Source organism: Crinia signifera, chromosome 6 (assembly GCF_055691185.1).
Source record: "Crinia signifera chromosome 6, ASM5569118v1, whole genome shotgun sequence".
Lineage (NCBI taxonomy): Eukaryota > Metazoa > Chordata > Amphibia > Anura > Myobatrachidae > Crinia > Crinia signifera.
Window position 1 is genome coordinate 208103115 of NC_139222.1, and position 22636 is coordinate 208125750.

The window sequence follows — 22636 nt, forward strand, 5'->3', positions numbered from 1 at the left end:
CAGTGTAACTCCAGTGACACCTAGTGGATGAAGGAGAAATTCTAAATAAACATGGTTATAAAATGCCACATATCCCAGATCATATATAATATGATCTTGAACACATATAAAATGCACAAAAAAAGCCCACGAATTCCACCTAAAACAATAATAATTTATAAATCAATCTAATGATTATGTTATCAGTTATTAATGGTCTCACACTGCCAAAACCAAGACTATATTGCCTTTCATCTGTTTAGGACATCATTAATACTGGCATCTGCCACTTCTGGTCACAGCATACAAAAATACCCCTTTCACATTGCATTGAAATCCAGGTTACAGCCAGGCTAAGGTGCGGTGTGAAAGGACCAGAAGTAGTGAATGCCAATATCAAGAGTCCATGCAGGCGGAAGTGAATAATTTAACACCTGATGGCGAAGCAATTATGATGACAGGTATTTTGACCAATGGCATTTATGAGCAGGTTTGATGACATCATGGAATATCAGAATTATTATATTTTATGTTTTTTTTTGTGTATAATCTATGCTAGGAGATACATCGCATTCGATAATATATGACAAAACAAGTTTATATTAGATTTTCTTTAGATAAAACATCTGAACTTTTTCTCACCCATGAAAACAACCATTTAGTAGTTGAAGCATGCTGGTGATGAGAGCTGTTCTGACTAATTACCAAGAGCAGGGCAGGGCTTTATACAGAGTGTGGGATATTTAATAACTAATGGCAATGTAATATGAGTGACAAGGATTTTGACCAATGGCCTTTAAGAGAGACAGGACTTCTTACGTAAATCATGGGATATCTATTATAAATTATTATTGTTTAAGGTGAAATTTGAGGTCAGTTTGTAGTGCATGATATATGCATTATCCTTACCTCCCAACATGACCATATCCAGGAGGGACACATGGCTCTGCTCCTGCACTTACCTCTTGATGTATAATTGCCATCACCTTTCTTAGCACTGAACCTGTTCAGCACAGGTGACAGCAATCATACACCAAGAGAGAAGTGCACGAGCCGAGCAATGTGTCCCTCTTGGAGAGGGTCATGTTGGGAGGTATGGATTAGGATATAGAATGTTGCATTTTAAAACATAATATAAACCATGTTTAAATTAATATTGTCCTAAAAAAAATGATCGGTTAAAGCCAGTTTAAATACCAGGAGCGTTTAATTCTTCACATTGAAAAAGACCATTTTATGTTGGAAACATGTTGGTTGACTATAAAAGGTGTGAACAGGGCTGGTGTACCTTGGGTTGTAACATTTGTACCCACAGCAACAATTGAGGCTCTGATCTCACCCATTTGATAGGAGTACATTTTATATGTAAACTTTTTTTTCCCCCCTGTTTGGATATTTTCATTTATTAAATGATTTTCTGCTGTATCACTATTTTTCATTTTTAAAACAATGAAGGATAGGAGCATAACAGCCTAAGGTAAAAAGTGTGCGAGATAAGAAAATCATGTGAACACATCCATCAAAGGGATTAACCTATAGACACCTATAAACATGAATAGTATTACGGGAGGCTGAATATTATAGTCATTTCTGAGCACCTATAGGATTTTTATTGTAGTGCTCATAAGATTACTTAAAAAAAAAAAGTTAGATGAAGAGATACAGATCTGTGGTCAGAGGGGTTTTAAGAAAAGAAAGCTGATATCTGAATTACTTATCTACAAACAGTTACAATATTGTTGAAGATATATTACTTACATTTGCACCTGAATTTCTTTCTAGACAATTTGGGAGTGAAGTACTCAGGGGTGAGCAGAAAACAGAATGGAACAGCAGCAGCAAGCACAAAATACAAACAATAAGCTGCTCAACTTTGTGTACATTTTATATATTTGTGTGCGTTTGTTTTAAAACATGTATTTATTATCAAATGTGAATGTCTCTAGTGTTCTACCTGCTTTATGCCAGCTAATTTACAATGGTAAATGTGATGCGTTACACACTTCTGCCAAATTTGTTCCCAGCGAGTACAACAGTCAAAATGGTCATAAATGCAGTGTATAATACCATCATTGCCAGATCTTTTAGTACCATACATTACACAAGTGTATAGACCTCTTTATATATGTCCAGAATCCAAAGCACAGGGCGGGAGGGAAGGAGCAGCCTCTGGGTAAGAGTTTAATGTATAAAATAAAAGTAGATAACAAGACATTAAACAATTGATTACAAGGTGAAGTGCTTTAGAGTCCAAGGTTCATGGAGGGAAGCAAACACATTACCCCACCCAACCCATATACAGTGGATATCTTCCTAATAAAAATCTTGATTGAAGACCCATCAGCAGCTCTTCTGTAAATCCAAGTGATGGACACAATAACACATTCTGTCTGTTTCCTTAGCCTGCTATTGTTTAACCTTTGGAGATCAAGCTCGGGGGAAGAAACCACAACAGCGGCTCAAATGAATTGTCCAAAGAGTCTGGATGCGTCACTCAAGCACAACTTTACCCCCTGCAGCTTCCAGTGCAGCCTTTACCTTCTCAGCCTCCTCCTTGGCAACATTCACCTTTATCTCTTGGGGAAGAGACTCTACAAGCTTCTTGGCCTGATTAAAAATAGAGACAAACATCAGTAAAGATGGATTACTCTGCAGAAAGTGTGCCTGAGCAATACACAACAACAGGAACACACTGCTGCTTGTATGCAACAAATGGGACATTCCTTTCTCCAAGGCTGTAGGAAATATACAGACCGTGAGGTTACGTTTCAGTCCCAGGGGACAGAGTTATAATAAAAACACATTCTTCCAGTTCAGGACCAGTATAGAACAGATTACAGTATTGCTGTATGGATTGGTAACCCCCACTCCCATATGCAGATTTAGAGAAAGGGAGTTCATCTCAAATAAAAAAAATAAAAAAAAAATACCACCATTTCCTTCTTCAGCAGCGCAGGATACATACAATGTGATGCACTAAAGCCACACAACTAAATTGGAAGGAAATAATGCCTCATAGAAGGCAATGAACTTCTTTGTAAAAATAATTTAAATGGCAACCAGTTGGTCATTCTTTAAACCTGGCTCCCCAATGCCCCATGGTGTACCGATTATAAGGGGTGGACTACCCTTGCCAGGACAAAGTCTCCAGTTTAACACCCCCCCCTCAGGCACAGGAACCTGGAACACATGCATGTAGAAATGCCATCATTATCCTAGCGCTTATATGGTTCTCTTACAAACTAATGAAACACTTAATACGATGTTTCTTTCCTACTCAAAACATTCAATATGAATGTGCATTTTGTGGGCACAGCAGGTATGTTCCTAATTTTACTGCAGCAACGGGGAACACTTCATGTCCGAGTTACAGCACTAATCATTTAAAAGCGCAATCTTAGGTCTGACAGCGAAGTATGAATGTGCACTACACGGCAATCCTCATTTTGTCACTCTTAGGGGCATATCGAGCACTTATGGAAGTGCTAGGCTTCCACCAAACTCTTCCCCTAAATATGAATAGATGGCATCTATTCATGCGGTGGTGATAAGAAATGGCAACTTCACCCACCAGCAGGACACTGCAACCCAAGGCGGCAAAGACAGCCCACCATGGAAACTGCAAACAGGTACAGCAGGGTTCTTTAATAGCCGTCCTCAAGGTAGACCAACAGTCTAGATGTTGAGACTATGCATGCTTGAGCACAGATTGTTAAACCAAGATCAGATGTACCGTCACCTGTGCTCAAGTAGGGCTAGTCTTACCCCTGTCACACCGCAGCTATTAAACTGTTCAGAACGGTCCTAGCTGCAGAGTGAATTTTTCAGACCATTTTTAAGAAATGTTTCAAATACCGGGTCTAAGCAGGTTTTTAGAGCGTTTTTTTTTTTTTAATGCAGTGTGAACGGCTCTGAACCAGTATATAGGGCTCAGGCAGTAGCTATGAGAGCGCAGTGCATATGTAATGAGCGGCTCATTACATATGCACTACACTGTCTTCAGCAGCCCATACACGTCCCGATGCGGGCATGCGTTGTGGGCTTCAATAGCATGAATCACATTGCATATCCGTTGTGCATGCAATTTGATGAAACCTAAGTACAAAAAGTATGTGCAAGCACATACTTTTTGTACTGTGCGATGAGGTGCCACGGGAGCGCGCAGCTCAAAGCACAGAACGGACAGCCCGGCATCGCAGCGTGTATGGGCTGCTTTATAGCTACTGTCTGTCTTGCTTGCTTTCACACTGCAAACCTGCTTGACACCCGGTATTTATGTGCAGTGTGAAAGGGGTTTAAAACAGTAATATACAGTTTCAAAATACCAGGTCTCAAACGTTTAGGCAATGTGAAAGCAGCATAAAAGTATTCTCCTGAGCATACACTGTTCAGTTAATGGCCCAATCAAACAATAATCATCTGAAGGGGCCAATGACTGAACAATGTAATACTGCAACCAATCAGTAATTATTGGTCATTTAGACATGTCCCATAGACCTGATAACTGGTTAAACACATTTGGCAGTGTACTGCCTGACATTTATGCTGTTCCTTCACAGGGGAGAAACACAGATGCCATGCCCATACACTGAAATATCTCACAGTGCATGGTCAGGATATCTGATGGGTATCAGCTTGTCAAATAATTTTATCTCGATGTAGAAACGGATTATAAAAATATCTAAATAATTCACTTAAGATACTTTCCTTACACCTACCACACCTTAACTGCTGAGCATTGTGTTCTCATTTTTGACCCTTCCCATAATCGTTGCTATAATAGTCTAGTGCAAAGCATATACCATTTGCCTTTGTATCAGCATATGGTGACACTCCACTCCTTCCTTTAATCTATATTTGCAAAGCTATTAAGATGAAATGCTGCTCATGTTCTTTTTCTTTTTATTATGGTTACTGTTGAAATTTTTTGTAGGATACTAGCTGCAACAGGCCACTGCTGTGTAGTAGTAAAGGCCCACCCATACACTATGCGATTTGGGCCAGATTTCACCAGATTCCGGTGGATTGGGCCATGAAATCGGGCCAAATGTGTATGACATCCGACCCAATGTGTATCTGATCCGGAGAGCATACATGCAGCATGTAAGAAATCTTATGTGCAGCCATCAGCGGCACACCGTGGGTGCTTTTTAGCATCCACGATGTATCGCATCCAATGTGGGAGGACCCAGAGAGCCTCATTTTCTTATGTAAACCCCAGTGACACGTAAATTCCTTACAAAGAAGAATTAAGCCCCATACACACTAAATGAGTCCCCACCGACAAATATTGGCGGTGGCCGGGACCCAGCATCAGCAAGTGCATACACACCTGCCAATACCACGGGGTAAAGTTAGCGACCGCAGCAGGACCTTCATTAAAAAGGGGAGCACGCATAGTTAATGATATGGAGTGTATACATAAGAATATAAGGTTAAGTGTCATTAATAGGAAAGCCCTTTCCAAATGATATGGTGAACAAGATCGCCTAGTGTGTACGGATCTTTAGACCCAGGGATTGTCTGGAGGGAAAACATCTCAACATCAGCATATGAACAGTGCTTTATTGTAATTTACACAATGGAATTCTCTAGAAGGGAAGTAAGGATATCCAGCTCTTGAATGGGTTTATTTCTTTACATGCATGATGTTACTATGTACAATTACTGCATTATCGCAGAAAGTAATTGCTCATAAATAAGAACATTTTTTACTAACCATTAAGATATAGTACCAATTGTTTTGTCTCTCTGAAATGAATGAATAAAGTTGAATTTAAATAGCTGTTTCTTGTGGGGTGCTCAGATTAAATACAGTGCAATGGGCACCTGCAATGTCCAGCTACTCGCCTCACCATAGATTAGGATTTCCAAACATTGAGGAACTATGAAAAATAAGCAATGCCTCTGGTCCTTTGCATGCGCCAGACACACATTGCATACCCTTTTGATAAGCTGCCTTTCCCTGCATATTTAGCACATCAAATATTAGCTTCCGTGTTTACCAAGGCCACACTTAAAGCAAGAATTGTCATAGAGAAAGATGTCTTTACAATTATTTACAGATCACCAACTGATGTTGCAAAACCGGAATGGAAAAACCAGTGAAAGTTACCAGTTACACTAAAACAGTGGTTCTCAACCTCGGTCCTCACGTTTTCCATGTGTCCACACAGAATCACAAGTGAAATAATTAGCTCCACCTGTGGATCTTTCCGTAAGTAACGAGTACATCTGTGCACCTGCTGGGTGACCTAGAAAACGTGAACTGTTGGGGGTACTTGAGGACCGAGGTTGAGAACCACTGCACTAAAACGTAACTAAAAAGGGTCAACAAAGCCCAGACACAGGAACCACCAAACATGTCGTGTGCAATGTGGACATCTTACCTGCACCAGGTTCACCCCCTGGATGCAGTTCTTCACTTCTTTGATGAGCTTCACTTTGTCTTCAGAGGTAAATTCTGTCAGTTTTACAGTAAAATGCGTCTTCTCTTTCTTAGCTGGCACCTCTTCCTCCTCTGGGGCCTGTGTTATTCCCAAGAGAATAGTCAGCATCAGGCAATTCTTTTTATCATAATCTACAATTGTCTTTGGGTCAGTATTTGTTTACCTGGGCAGAGAGAGTAGAGCCAACTGCTCCTGGCATCATGGCACCCATTGGCATCATACTAACATCCGGAATCTTCAACGTTTTCTACAAAGCAGAAAGAGGGAAAAAAAGCCCTATGATAAAGGTATTTGTGTATGAAGACGCCAGTGTTTATCCTTAGTGATCAAGGGTCTTTCATCACTGAGCAGAAAACTTTCCAGATGTAAAACGTGCAGAGGTTTAAGTTTGGGTGTGTCCGAAAGTGTACAGGTAACATTTGTGGGCTACATGCAAAAGCAGCCAGTATTGAGCTTGCATAGAAAAAAAAACAAAGTACTTGGATAATGCACAATGGTTTTTCTAAATAATTATTATTTTTTTTTTTTTTTTTTTATTTACTTCCAAATCAGAGTCAGTCCTTAATATCACATTATTCATCCTATTTTTTTTTAATGCATTAGAAACACATATTAGTAGGAGACAGGCGTTAATAAACCATTATACCAGGGTTCGCAAAAACGCGCTATAGCGCGTATTTTACCCCAAAACAGTCCCCGGGGACTCAGTTGTCAAAACTAAAGGGGTCCCCGAGGACGCGCTGTGCAGATTCTGTACCTGTGACTGAGCCGCTGCGAGCCAATCACTGCAGCGGCCGCCGGGACCCAATCATTGTACAGTGGCTGCCTGGCAGCCAATCACTGTACATTTTACAGGTTGCTGCCGCTGCGCACCCTAAAGCCGCGCGCCCTGCAATTTGAGAGTCACTGTGCGTCCCCCGGGCCACCCCCGCCATGTAAGTCCAATACGCTGCTGAAAGCGCGGGGGGATGACAGGATGGGATGTTGCTTTTCCAGCCCTTGGGCAATGACCCCCCCTCCCCCCTCCATGGCAAAAAGCAAAAAAATGCCCCCCCCCCCCCCCCCCCCCCCCCACACACTGTGGCAACGAACCTAAAATGCCAACCCCCTTCCCACCTCATGGCAACCAGCATAAAACGCCCTCTACCCTGTGGCAACCAGCATAAAATGCCCCCCAGCAAGGAGCATATCCCTAGCAACAAGCATGTAGGTAAGCAGCACTTATGTGCTATAATATATACTTGTCATAAAAGTGTGTTCTATAATGTGCACTGGGCATAACGGCGTGCACTGGGCATAACGGCGTGTACTGTAATGTGTACTGGGCATAACGGTGTGTGCTGTAATGTGTACTGGGCATAACGGTGTGTGCTGTAATGTGAATTGGTACTACTATGTGACCACACCACTTCCCCCCCAAAAAACATGCCCTAAATTTTTAGCGCGTGCCTTCACATTGTCCCTTTTTTCAGGTTTATATAGTTTCTAGTGTATACTGTATGTATTTATGCGAGTGGGCCAATTGATACTTCCCCCCCCGACCCACATGTGCCATGCTGGGGAGAAGGGGAGATGAGGCTTTATTCCGTTGGGACCCAGAAAAGGTCAGGTAGGACCCCAATTTTTAGAAGTGAAGGGTCCCCGGGACCCACTTTTTTGGGTGGTTTTCGCGAACACTGAGGCGTTAATAAACCATTATACATTGGAATTACATTTGCATATCAACTAGTCAGCTACAAATGTCTTCTCTTGTCATGCAAACACTAGAATCCCTAGGTTGTATAGACAGCCATTTCTCGGTTCTCATCCTACCTATCTAACCATGCTCTCAGTGTAGGTTTCTCCGATTCCACCTCCTCTTCACTTCTCAGTTGGAGAACCGCAGGGCTCAGTCTTCTCAATGCTTTTCTCAATCTATAGCACATACCTTGGCAAACTAATCAGCCCTTTTGGATTTCAGCATCATCTGTATGTGGATTATATTAAAACCTACAAATTCTCCACAGGTCTGTATTAGTCTGTCACAATGGATTTCTGCCGTTTCAACTTGGATGTCATTTCACCACTTCAGAAGTAATCTTTCCAGAACAGAATTAATTATATTTCCTCTAACCAACAGTCCTCCCCAGCATGATATCGCTAGCAAGGTTTAGATCTTCCTACCACTCAGGTTCACTGCCTAGGTGTCATCCTTGGATCTGGACTGTTCTTTGTTCCACACATTTATTCTCACTAACTCATGTTATGTGTCTAAAAAACATATCAAAACACGACCATACCATCACAAAACACTGCTAGAACTCTAATCCATGTTCTCAATATCTCACATTGAGCAATGCAAGTCTTCTGCTCTTATGAAGATGACACTCTCCCCACTATAAACCATTCTGAATGCAGCTGCAAGGCAAATCTTACTTGCTAAATGTTCATTGACTGATGGTCCGCTGTATCAGTCCCTCTATTGGTTACCTGTATTCTACCATACGCAATATAAAAAACTTTTACTCACACATAGGACCATTAACTATATTGCACAAATGTACATCTCTTTGATGGTCTCAAAATATCTCCAAACCAACCTCTTCACAAGACATACATCTCTCATCCACAGGCATTATTTACTCCCATTCATGGTGGCAGGACTTTCATCAGGCTACACCTACTCTGTGGAATACTCTACCGTGGAAATAAGACTTTCCTCTAGTCTACAAACCTTCAAGGGTTCAATGAAAACTCAAAGCTAATCAAATTCTAGAACCACCACCATAACCATCAATGTTTTGATCCAATTACATCCCCACAGTCAGTCCACATATCACATTGGGAAAGCAAAGAAAAACAGCCTCCTGACATCAGGCTAAAATTGCTGTGTGACCATATCATCCAGCCCACCAACAACCTTTGCAACCTAGTGGACCATTATGCAACCAATAACACCTATCCTTACGAATCAATGCCTATTCACCTCTAGGCCCTTATTCAGATCTGATTGCAGTACAACATTTTTTGGAAAATGGGTAAAACCATGTGCACTGCAGGTGGGGCAGATATAACATGTGCACAGAGAGTTATATTTGGGTGGGGTGTGTTGAAACTGAAATCTAAATTGCAGTGTAAAAATAATGCAGCCAGTATTTACCCTGCACAAAAACAATACAACTCACACAAATCTAATTCTCTGCACATGGTACATCTGCCCCACCTGCAGTGCACATGGTTTTGCCCATTTTCCAAACAAATTTGTACTGAGCTCAGATCTGAATAAGGGCCTGTTTAGGAAGTTTTGTTATTTTACATGAACCTAAAATGGTTCTTATTCTGCTAGAGTACACCTTTTATACCCACCTTAAGAAGTTCATTCAGGTCAGACACTTCCAGAAGAGTGAGACTTGCTATTTGGTCTACCAGTTGGTGGATTTTTGGAGGGTATTCTTTGTGTCCATTGTCTAAAGCTGGAGCAGCCAAAGCTTCATTTCTAAGTGTGTGGGAGGTCCATACATTTCTAACTACAGATACCTCTAACCTGTGCAACATAAAAACAGACATTAAATTATGCATTTTTATAAAACATAATTTGCAGTTTTGAGGCTTCAATAATAATGTATAAGAGCTACTGTAATGGGCAGACCTACTACCTTGCAATACTAACTCCAGTATGCAAATAATGCATTGGCTAGTAAGAGATAGGAGAGGGAGCTAGACTAACCATTTTTAAATCCAGTACATGACATTTTGTTGGTTGAAGTCAGGATATATGGGCTCCATTTTTTTTAGAGCTCTTTGCATTTGGAGTGAGAGAGGAGGCTAATCAATCAGATTGATCTGATGTCTTTGAAATTCATTGCACGTGGATACAATCCCAAAATGCTCAGAGAAACTAAGAATAAAGGGGCATACACACAGGGCGATGTGAGGCGATATCACTCATGCTGTGTGTGTACACGGTACAATTTGACATTCGATTTTGACTATATAGTCAAAATCGAATCAGGATCACATAGACATTGAATGGAGATCGAAGCTTTCTATCCCGATTCACTGCCGCTGCGTGCTCCCGTTCAGTTGAAATCGAAAAGTCAAACAGACAGGGCAGCAACGACTATATAGTGCAGATTGAATATAGATAGTATGAATTGTATGTAAACCGCACAAGAGTTAGTAAAGATTGCATAGCAATCGAATCTAATGCAGCCCACACACGCGCCGATTCCAGCGTGCGTTGTGGGCTTAACTAGCACACACAGCATCGCATCGTATGCCTTGTGCATACGATGTGCATGCGATGCTGTGCTAGAAAAAGCTAGTACAAAAAGTATGTGCAGCACATACTTTTTGTACTGTACGATGAGGTGCCGCGGGAGCGCGCACCCCATCGTACAGCATCGCACCGCCGGAATCGGCGCGTGTGTGGGCTGCATTATGGTGTGTACACACTTGTACAATGTGCATGAGATTTTGACTATATAGTCAAAATCTCATCTGGATTGCATGCAGATCGCACAGGTTTTAACCCTGCGCACTCTCGTATCGCAGCCAGAAAGTCTTGGCTGCATAAACTATATAGTGCAGATCTGCACTATATAGTCTAAATTGTATATATTGTATGCAGATAGTCTATGTGCTGCACATACTTTATGTACTAGATCTCATCGCAAAACCAAGATTCAATAAGATACGATATTGTATACAATAATTGTAACATGTATGGGCACCTTAAGTCTATTCAGATGGGGACTTACCAGCCCTATTAGGTAAAGCTTGTGTCCCCTATTTTAAATGCGGATGTAACATAAAAACACAGTATAGTACATAATGATGTCACTTCTCTTAAGGCCCATATACACTACAACAATCCCGCCAATGACGACCGGTATTGGCAAGTGCATACACACTTGCCAATGCTGCACACGAGGGGGAAGACAGCGGCATGGGAGAGAGACAGCCGTGCTTCCACATAGCCATTGTTAAAGAGGACTTCCCTCATACGTACATGCTGGACGAGGGAGACTGTTAACAATGTGCAGTTTACACACTGGAGGATACTGTTCACAATATCGTTCAGAAAGCCCTTTCTGAATGACATTGTGGCCAATATAGTCTACTGCGCATGGGCCTTTAGAATGGCTAAACCACAACACTTTTTAAAATGTAAGCCAGGCAATTTCAAATGCCTAAGGTGTGTAACGTGTAGCTACTTAGAATTGGGCAATACCTTATATCACTCTAGATCAGGTAGACTGCCAACCACTGCTCGGCAATTCGGGCATGTCTGGTGGCAAACCCGTCGACCAGCCAAAATATTTTAAGGCTTGCCGACATACCTTAGCAACCCTTAAATACAACTCAAAGAAAGTGGTTCTGTCAGACCCAAAGGGGCCAGGGTTTGTAAATAATGAATCCAAAAAGCTTCCCTTTTAAAAGGAGAATCTTATGTCTATCACCTCCTCCAATCATGGGCGTATTGCAGACACCATTTAATGAAGCTGCCAGTTGAGCACCTGTGAGGCATCTATTTCTCAAACTAGAGACTAGCGTACTTGTCTTCTTGCTCAGTTGTGCACAGGGGCCTCCCACTTTTCTTTTGACTCTAGTTAGAGTCTGTTTGTGCTGTTCTCTAAAGGGAGTAGTACACATTGTTGTTGGAAATGTTCAGGTTTTTGTCGGCAATTTCTTGCATGGAACAGCCTTAATTTCTAACAAAAATAGAATGTCAAGTATCACATGAAAGTAATTTCGGGCCATTCTCATAGTATAACCGAAATCACAAATATGATGCTCCAGATACTCAACTAGGTCACAGGAAGGCCAGTTGTATAGCTTCTCTAATGAGCAAGCCCGGTTTAAGCTGTGCTAACAATTGCACATTGGTTTTTAATCATCAATTAGCTTTCTAACATGGATTAGCAAACAGAGAACACTGGAGTGATGGTTGCTGGAAATGGGCCTCTATACACCTATGTAAACATCCCTTTAAAAAAACAGAAATTTGCAGCTAGTATAGTCATTTGCCACACTGACAACGTAGAGTATTTCTGATTAATTTAATGGTATCTTCATTGGAAAAAGGTTTTTCATTCAAAAGGAATATATCTAATATATTTACTTTTGAATGGTAAATATGTACACACACATACTAAAAAGCTTGTGCACGCATGGGTAGGTGAAATTGGAGGGGCAACATGGAGCCCGAAAATGACAGCACAGTAGTGAAAGGCTGTATGGGGGAACGCACAAATTATTAAAACGTAACTTTTATTTGGTATGTATTAAGATGCCCTATATCCACATCGAGGGCACTTCATGAATAGCGAAAATAATGAAGAGGTTAAAAAATTACATATATTACACAGACAAAGTAAGTGATGGAAGGATAAAGAGTTTGTGTGTTAAAAACACATTTGTTAGTTAGGGAGCGATGTTATAGGATAGACTTAAGGATAGATGAGATCCTTTATTTGAGGATCAGTTCATTAAGCCATATATTTGGCAAATAACAATGGAGAAGTATATATTGACAGTGGGTGGTTTATATTACAGTCAGGACCAAAATTGTCCACTTGTGATGGGTAGGTCACTCTCACTGATTCCCCAATCACAGGTGGTGGCAAATTAGTGTATTTCGTGTGTTTGTACTTGTAGATGGACACTTCTTGTGAAGGGTGACCCCCTCTCACTGGTTCACCCCCCTCTCACTGGTTCACCCCTCACAAAGGAGGCGGGTTAGAATAACACTCCTCAAATATTCGGAGGTATTTATATTAAATTCTCTGTCGGGTAGTACTTAATTGCAGTACCCCGTTAGTGCCTTTTATAATTTTAATACACAGAAAAGAGAAGAATTTTCCCACACAATTGCCACCAATAATAATGTATCACCACACTAGTATCTAGTGTTATTTTTAGGTATGTCACTCTCACTGGCATTACCTATTAACACTGATAATTGGGTTATGTTACCCTGGAAGTGATAGCAGTAATGCCACTCTCACTGGCATTTCCTGCTAGTCCCGATAATCATGTACAGTATGATAATATACCAGTGTAGAAACACTAGAAATTATTGCACAGTTCAGTGTGAAATTCCTATATTACAGCAATTCAAGTGGTATTATTTACTGGCTTAGATTGCCCTCTAGTGGTTAAACCACATGAATTGTAGGCACACTACTGTTGCAACATTGTATTTAACAAGTGTACTGGATACATTTTCTGCTGCAATATCTTCTATTTCTCATAACTTAAGTCTATCCACGTCCTATCTCATGCAATACATTTCATTTCTACCTATAACAATTATAAGGTAAGCTGAGAGGACTTGTCCCTATTCTGACAGATGCCGACGCAGCGTTTCGCTATTAAGCTTTTTCAAGGCCAACCAGATAGCCTCACATCAATTATATTTATCTATTAGTGGCGGCCAATCATCAGGCCGTTTGGGCATCACGTGATGCTCATCTGCATATGCTTGTATTCGTCAGGTACGTCGTCACGTGACCGGCGTCTCGCGTCACGTGACCGGCGTCCTGTGTCACATGATCTGCGTCTTGCGTCGCACGATCAGTGAGCCGCATCACGTGACTGGCCTTAGTTAGAGTGCCGCGTCATCTGACTAGCAGTCTAGGTCAGGTGACGGGTTCATCCCATTTCGTAGTCAGTCACGTGATCACGTAGCGGCCAATCGGGGGGTCGTGTGTCATAGACCAGGAAGTGGGGCACAATGAATGTAACGATGCCCTCGCCCTGGAACCTGAATAGGTAATAATCTTTCTGCTTTCACAGGGATATAGCAACCCCAATAAATCTGTTACATCACTGCCATTTCTAATTGTATCTGTCTAGTACTATTGAAATTACATATGAATGGTTTCCATACTTGAAAGTATGTAAAATGATGTTGTTATGGATACACTCAGTATAAGCATACATATCATTCCATTGGACAAATATTGCTCAAATCATAATAAGGTCACCAATAAATGAGTAAATATGTAGATATATAAATAAAATAAATAGGGGTGAAAAAACAAGTGAAAAACCACAAAAAAAAAAAAAAAAATTAAAGAAATATATATAATACAGTGTACTGTGAGTGAAAATAAGATTATATATACTACAATCTATTTATATGATTGAGTGCCAAATCCCCTAATTTTGAGAAAATCAGAGTTTTAGAAAAGGTGAGATTCTAATATAAGTGTTTATGCAGTGTGCATTATAAATACTGTATAAAAACATCGGTGGTAATAAATTGAGTGTTGTGATATGAGTGTTAGCCTCATAATATAGGGTGCATTGGGATTGAGAGGTGAATTGAGTCATTATAATGGTGAGTGTCACACTTTGGGGCTGGGGGTTTGGGGATAGTTAATATTAGATAAGTATAACGTGGTATTGGATTAGATCAAAAATTGAAAATATATTGTTATGAAAATTAATAGCAAAAATAAAGAAATATTTATCATAATTATTGATAACTGATAAGGTACGGACAGGTTATAGTAGTGATCCTCTGTGAAAAGGGGTCCCTACCATCCCTTCCGAAATTAGCAGCTCAAATACGGAAATAAAGTATTTGCAGAGATAAGATAAAATATTTATCATAATTAATGGTGACTGATCAAATACGGACAGGTTATAGTGGTGATCCTCTGTGAGGAATAGATTATATACTAGTATATTATGGTTATAACCATAATATACTAGTATATAATCTATTCCATACACTATGAGGGTCTACACATCTATTGGAAGCTCTTTTACTTTTTTAAACTGCATAGACAGTTTTCGCAATAGAACTATTAATTTCGGAAGGGATGGTGGGGACTCCTCCTCACAGAGGATCACCACTATAACCTGTCCGTATTTGATCAGTCACCATTAATTATGATAAATATTTTATCTTATCTCTGCAAATACTTTATTTCCGTATTTGAGCTGCTAATTTCGGAAGGGATGGTAGGGACCCCTTTTCACAGAGGATCACTACTATAACCTGTCCGTACCTTATCAGTTATCAATAATTATGATAAATATTTCTTTATTTTTGCTATTAATTTTCATAACAATATATTTTCAATTTTTGATCTAATCCAATACCACGTTATACTTATCTAATATTAACTATCCCCAAACCCCCAGCCCCAAAGTGTGACACTCACCATTATAATGACTCAATTCACCTCTCAATCCCAATGCACCCTATATTATGAGGCTAACACTCATATCACAACACTCAATTTATTACCACCGATGTTTTTATACAGTATTTATAATGCACACTGCATAAACACTTATATTAGAATCTCACCTTTTCTAAAACTCTGATTTTCTCAAAATTAGGGGATTTGGCACTCAATCATATAAATAGATTGTAGTATATATAATCTTATTTTCACTCACAGTACACTGTATTATATATATTTCTTTAATTTTTTTTTTTTTTTTTTTTTTTGTGGTTTTTCACTTGTTTTTTCACCCCTATTTATTTTATTTATATATCTACATATTTACTCATTTATTGGTGACCTTATTATGATTTGAGCAATATTTGTCCAATGGAATGATATGTATGCTTATACTGAGTGTATCCATAACAACATCATTTTACATACTTTCAAGTATGGAAACCATTCATATGTAATTTCAATAGTACTAGACAGATACAATTAGAAATGGCAGTGATGTAACAGATTTATTGGGGTTGCTATATCCCTGTGAAAGCAGAAAGATTATTACCTATTCAGGTTCCAGGGCGAGGGCATCGTTACATTCATTGTGCCCCACTTCCTGGTCTATGACACACGACCCCCCGATTGGCCGCTACGTGATCACGTGACTGACTACGAAATGGGATGAACCCGTCACCTGACCTAGACTGCTAGTCAGATGACGCGGCACTCTAACTAAGGCCAGTCACGTGATGCGGCTCACTGATCGTGCGACGCAAGACGCAGATCATGTGACACAGGACGCCGGTCACGTGACGACGTACCTGACGAATACAAGCATATGCAGATGAGCATCACGTGATGCCCAAACGGCCTGATGATTGGCCGCCACTAATAGATAAATATAATTGATGTGAGGCTATCTGGTTGGCCTTGAAAAAGCTTAATAGCGAAACGCTGCGTCGGCATCTGTCAGAATAGGGACAAGTCCTCTCAGCTTACCTTATAATTGTTATAGGTAGAAATGAAATGTATTGCATGAGATAGGACGTGGATAGACTTAAGTTATGAGAAATAGAAGATATTGCAGCAGAAAATGTATCCAGTACACTTGTTAAATACAATGTTGCAACAGTAGTGTGCCTACAATTCATGTGGTTTAACCACTAGAGGGCAATCTAAGCCAGTAAATAATACCACTTGAATTGCTGTAATATAGGAATTTCACACTGAACTGTGCAATAATTTCTAGTGTTTCTACACTGGTATATTATCATACTGTACATGATTATCGGGACTAGCAGGAAATGCCAGTGAGAGTGGCATTACTGCTATCACTTCCAGGGTAACATAACCCAATTATCAGTGTTAATAGGTAATGCCAGTGAGAGTGACATACCTAAAAATAACACTAGATACTAGTGTGGTGATACATTATTATTGGTGGCAATTGTGTGGGAAAATTCTTCTCTTTTCTGTGTATTAAAATTATAAAAGGCACTAACGGGGTACTGCAATTAAGTACTACCCGACAGAGAATTTAATATAAATACCTCCGAATATTTGAGGAGTGTTATTCTAACCCGCCTCCTTTGTGAGGGGTGAACCAGTGAGAGGGGGTCACCCTTCACAAGAAGTGTCCATCTACAAGTACAAACACACGAAATACACTAATTTGCCACCACCTGTGATTGGGGAATCAGTGAGAGTGACCTACCCATCACCAGTGGACAATTTTGGTCCTGACTGTAATATAAACCACCCACTGTCAATATATACTTCTCCATTGTTATTTGCCAAATATATGGCTTAATGAACTGATCCTCAAATAAAGGATCTCATCTATCCTTAAGTCTATCCTATAACATCGCTCCCTAACTAACAAATGTGTTTTTAACACACAAACTCTTTATCCTTCCATCACTTACTTTGTCTGTGTAATATATGTAATTTTTTAACCTCTTCATTATTTTCGCTATTCATGAAGTGCCCTCGATGTGGATATAGGGCATCTTAATACATACCAAATAAAAGTTACGTTTTAATAATTTGTGCGTTCCCCCATACAGCCTTTCTCCTCTTCTTGTATAAATACACTGTTTCTGTAGGGAACTGCACCCCCCACGCTGTGGATTCAATATCTGGGGGTCTCTTTTTCCATATTTTTGGACCAAAATCTTGAATAAGGTTGTGCGGGTATATACCCAACCCTGTAAAGGGTTAACCCAAAAGCACAGTAGTGATACAAGGCTACCATAAAACTAATGCCGGTAAAGTTACATAAAGGGGGAGAGGGTTGCTTTTAAAACCACAAAGTTCATAAATACCATTTGCTAGGATAAGACTAATAGGGAATAAGAGGAAGCATTACACAACAGATAATCTAGCAGCACCAGGCTACTGCAAGGAAATGACTTCTACAGAGCAGACTGATGCCAATAAATAAAAAGGTACAGCCCCACTGTGGAGGCATATGATGCCACCCACCCGCATGCTTAGCCCCCAGTAGCCTGGGGTTACATTTACAACATTCTAAGTTATTTTAAAACAAATGACCAGAACATAGGAGAGGAGAGGTACGGGTCCATATTCTATGGTCTTAGGAAAGATGGAGGTCAGTGTGGGGCATCGGTCACAACTTTTCTATACGGATTTTGTATGTACCCTAATGCTAAATTATAGGTTACGGCTGGTGTGGGTGGTATGCAGGGCTCAAGGGTATGGGTGCATATAGCAGACTGCTGTGACGCTGCACACAGAGGGGGTGAAAGGGGGCACACGCACAGATGCCGGCACTGCATCCCTCCTCTCTCTCTCCCCCACATTGCCATGGCGTTACCTGCACAGGGCGGAGGCAGCTTTCCGCATTCTCCAGCAACAGCGGGCATGATGAGGAAACATGGCTGCGGGTGTCAGGCTGCAGCGGGTCACTTATATCTCTCACCGGCAGCAACACATGGAGTCCTGGACACTGTGACCTACCCAGGGAGCACCGCGCGCGCACGCTCTGCACAAGGAAAACTTTATTCATCTCAGTACAGCGCAGACTGTGTGCGTCAGAGGGAGGGAAGACAGCGAGGTACAGTAGTAACGCCCTGTCAGGAAGTGCTAGCGAGCCAACATCTTTACTGAGGGTTGCGGCTAGTGCCATTTCGGTATTGTGACTTTTTCCTCCCATCATGCCTGGGTCCACGTATACGTGGAGGGAGACTGCAAGGGTACAATCCAGCAGCAATAAATGCAATAACCTAAATCTACGGAAATTAGAGCTAAAATAAAAAAACGCTGTAAGGACAACTGCAACTACCGCCCTTTCAAAACCTCGGGTGATATTTAATAGGATGAGAGTTGCAGAAAGTGAGAGATTTGGTAAGAAATCTCCAGTTTCTTTAAAGCGGCAATCATTTACACGGCAAAACCAGTGTGGTTTTGCAGTGTAAACGATTGTCGCTTTAAAAAAACTGGAGAGTACTTACTTTGTCCTGCTGTAATGGGGACAAACTGGGAGGCATGGTCAATTTCTGGATTTGATCATGTGGACCAGCAATTAATGTACCGCATACCCAAGCGGGGCTCATCATGCTTTGGGAAAGGCTACTGCTGCTCTCAGCACACTCCCAACATCTGTCTCTAATCGGGACACTCACATGGTGGAGCCACCTGCGCGCTCGAAAAAGCGACATGGCCTCATGCGGATGCCATGTCCTCAGGTCACGCTCCCATTTTTTGCATTGCTGAATAGAAAAACTCATGTTGAACATTTCATGTGTCAACCATTGCTATTTCGACCTTTTGCTTGTGTCAAACTTTTGTCTATGTTGACCATATGGTTTCAACCTATTATCTGGATCCTGCTGTAGATTACAATTGTCAGAATGCTGGTACCAAATATTAGCCACATGTTTTACACTGTCCATGGGCCTATAGTTAGCGAATCATACTGGGACTTGTAGTTTAACAAAAACTACAGAGAGCCGCAGGGACTCTGTCCTAATAGAAAAATTAAACTTGCGACACACAATTCAATTTTTGGGTTGTCCCAAAACTCATGGCAATTTTTTGCTGGGCAGTTTTTTCGCTTTTGGCCCAAATACTCATGCCTACCTATTAAACTGGTTACTAATTTGATTATTGACAAATTGGCACAATAATTATTTCGTGTATACCTTGAAAGCGGTTTCAGGTATCAACACCTTCATTCCTGTTGGAGAAAGTGGGCTATATAAATAAAACTTACTACCATTGATTTCCTCGAGGAGGTTTTAGTATTCTTTATGACTCTAATGTTAAGAACCCTACCATACATCACCAGTGCCAGAGACTGATAAGTAAATTAACTGTCCCGAAAACATATAACAATTTCGGCTAACGCAAGTCAGGCAGGAAAAAGGTTGGCAGAAAGGTGAGTTACTGTAACACCTCTCTTTGAGAAATATTTATCAAACCTCAGAAAGAGCCAAGTACTAGTTAATTAGTTCCTGTCATTTTTGCCTTTTTTTTTTTTTTACATACCACCTGTAAAATGACATTCCGAAGCTGATTGGTTGGTATTTTATTTCCCCATATTTAATACATTGCTAGCACTGAGACATCCTGCATCACTGTGATTAGCAGTTATGCAAGATGTTTCAGTCCTGAGATTAAAAAAAGGGGCTTGTTGGTACACTGATCCTTTATTCTCACACTTATATAACATGTATAGACAGACTTGACTGAGTGGTAAAAGCTTTGGGTAGCAAGTACGGCTTCTCTACTGTGCAACTGCGTTACAATTGTAGACGATATAGGCATTCGTTGTGGCAGTATAGTGGGTACTAACTGGTCCTTTTAAGTGTTTCTTTGCTTAATATTTGTAAAAAAAAAAAGTTAGGTTAGAGATACTGGGGGAGATTCTCTTAACTAAAAATGCGGTAAAAACCCCGTTATCAGGTTTTTACCGCATTTTGGGATGCTCTAAGCATTCCCCGCTGGGTTACCGCGACGGGGGGCATCGCCAGAAAAATGCTCCATAGAATCCTATGGGCTTCTAATGCGACCCACCGCCACCCCGCACTGACCCCCCTCACCTGTGTTCGGGAAGCACAGAGTTGTGCTGCCCGGACCTGTGACCTCCTCCTCCCTGCACTATGATCCTCTTCCGGGTGCAGGGTGGGACCCACTGACTCTCACCCAGGGACGTGCGGTGAGGTTAGTGGTTGGTGAGGCACTGCCATGGTGGAGCCAGCGCCAACGGGCTCTGTGGGGAGCACTGGGTCTGGGTTGCGTCTGCACTGACAGGCAGGTGTGGGAGCTGCGGCCTGCATAAGCAGCAGAGACCGGCAGAGCAGCTCCTGCCTGTCAGTGCAGAAGCAACCTGGACCTGATGCTCCCCACAAAGCACGTTGGCTCCACCATGGCAGTGCCAACATAATAATTGCCAACATACCTCTGACCTTTTGGCAGGTGTGGGCTTTGTGGCATCTCTCACTGTGCTGCTGGCTGCTGCAGCTCCTGTCTGCCTCTCCCTCCTCAACAGGGATTATTGCGCAGCGGACCAGACTGTGGTGCTGGGACGATGCGCCGGCATCTTCAATGTGTGCTGGTGACTAGCACGGCTGGCTCTTGTCTGCGCCGTCTTACAGTTCCTCCCACGCTGGGGACATGAGTGACTCTTATGGCAGGAGGGACTCGGTCCTGAGCTTCAGCCATCTCCCGCATGACGGCTGCTTCCGCTCCCCGTCCCAGCTGCTCCCCTCGGATTCTTCTGGCTCTCTGCCCGCTGTCTCTGTCCCCTCCTCTGGAGCTGAGCGGGGAGCAGGGCGACGGCAGCAAAAGAGCAGGCAGTGAGGAGCCTGGCCCGCGCGGCGACAGAATCAATTAGCGGACCTCTGCCTGTAGAAACGGCACCTGTTGAGGTGCCTCAGTTACAGCCAGGGACGTGCTTTCTGCCTATATGAAAGCACGCCCCTGTCACTGAGGCAGATGTGATTGTCCAATCACATCTGCCTTAGTGACAGGGGCGTACTTTCTTATAGGCAGAAAGCACGTCCCTGTCACTGAGGCACCTCAACAGGTGCCGTTTCTAGAGCTTTTTGAATGGGCTTTTACAGCCCGGCGCTCAGAGCCGCCCGCTGCCCGCCCCCTGTTTTGGACCCTTACCATTGTCAGCGGGAGGCACCGCTCTTGGTGCCTTCTAAGCCAGTAAAAAAAAAATGGGAGATAAAAATGTTAATAATAATAAAAAGCATACATGTATGACACATAATGTGTGTCATATGTATTTGTTTTCTATTATTTTATTATTTTGCTCATTAATGACAGGGGAGGCTCTGCCTCCCCTGCCTCCCCTGACTGCACGTCCCTGCTCTCACCGCAAAGGAAGCTCTTAACGCAAGAGCTGTCCTTTGCCATAATTATTGCTTATGTTAGATCATATGCGATAATTATGTTAGTGGTAGCCAGCGATGGGCGGCAGTAAGGGGGCGCGGATGTTAGAGCATCCACCCCACCGTAGGATCAGCATGCTGGAAGGGGACAGGTGCAAGAACATCTATGACAGTTTTCCCTCCATCTGTATATTCTGTAGAGTTTCATTAGGATTAGATTAGGATGCAACAATATAAGCACTTTTATTATAGCATGCATAATGATTTGTTTCCTACATGCAGCTTGTGCCTGTGTGTTTTAGGCAATTTGTGTAATGTGACCTTCACCATCCATTGTGTCTTTCAGTTACAAGTGGTTTCTCTCAAGCTGGGTACACACTATACCAGGACTGGCCAATCTGTGGGTCACCAGCTGTTGTGATACTACAAATCCCAACATGCATTGCCACCATTTCACTAATAGGGAATGCTAAAACTGTGGCAAGGCATGCTGGGATGTGTAGTTTCACAACAGCTGGAGAGCCACAGGCATGTACTATACAATATATTGGAGAATGTTACAAGCTGCAACAACTATCATATAGTGTGTACCTACAAGTCCACAATTTGTGGTTGTATCCTTACATCTGATACATATGCTGCACATTACATAGGACAATGTCACAGGTAACGGGGT

General features: G+C 41.6%; 1 protein-coding gene across 1 annotated transcript; it reads right to left on the reverse strand.

Annotated features, from left to right (window-relative positions):
* Positions 1 to 2135: 2135 nt before the first annotated feature.
* Positions 2136 to 18619, reverse strand: MRPL12 (mitochondrial ribosomal protein L12). The gene is made up of 5 exons (XM_083148721.1): positions 18435 to 18619; positions 9774 to 9951; positions 6592 to 6675; positions 6369 to 6506; positions 2136 to 2586 (listed from the first exon to the last, which is right to left on the reverse strand). The coding sequence occupies exons 1-5, from the start codon at positions 18494 to 18496 to the stop codon at positions 2470 to 2472; spliced, it is 579 nt and encodes a 192-aa protein (XP_083004847.1). The 5' UTR covers positions 18497 to 18619; the 3' UTR covers positions 2136 to 2469.
* Positions 18620 to 22636: the final 4017 nt, after the last annotated feature.

Excerpts from the sequence above, each read along its gene's own strand:
- MRPL12 (XM_083148721.1), bottom strand. The coding sequence starts at position 18,496 with ATGTTTCCTCATCATGCCCGCTGTTGCTGGAGAATGCGGAAAGCTGCC. Across the intron at positions 6,507-6,591 it reads GCTCTACTCTCTCTGCCCAG|GCCCCAGAGGAGGAAGAGGT; the intron begins GTAAACAAATAC and ends GGAATAACACAG. Across the intron at positions 2,587-6,368 it reads AGGGGGTGAACCTGGTGCAG|GCCAAGAAGCTTGTAGAGTC; the intron begins GTAAGATGTCCA and ends ATTTTTAATCAG.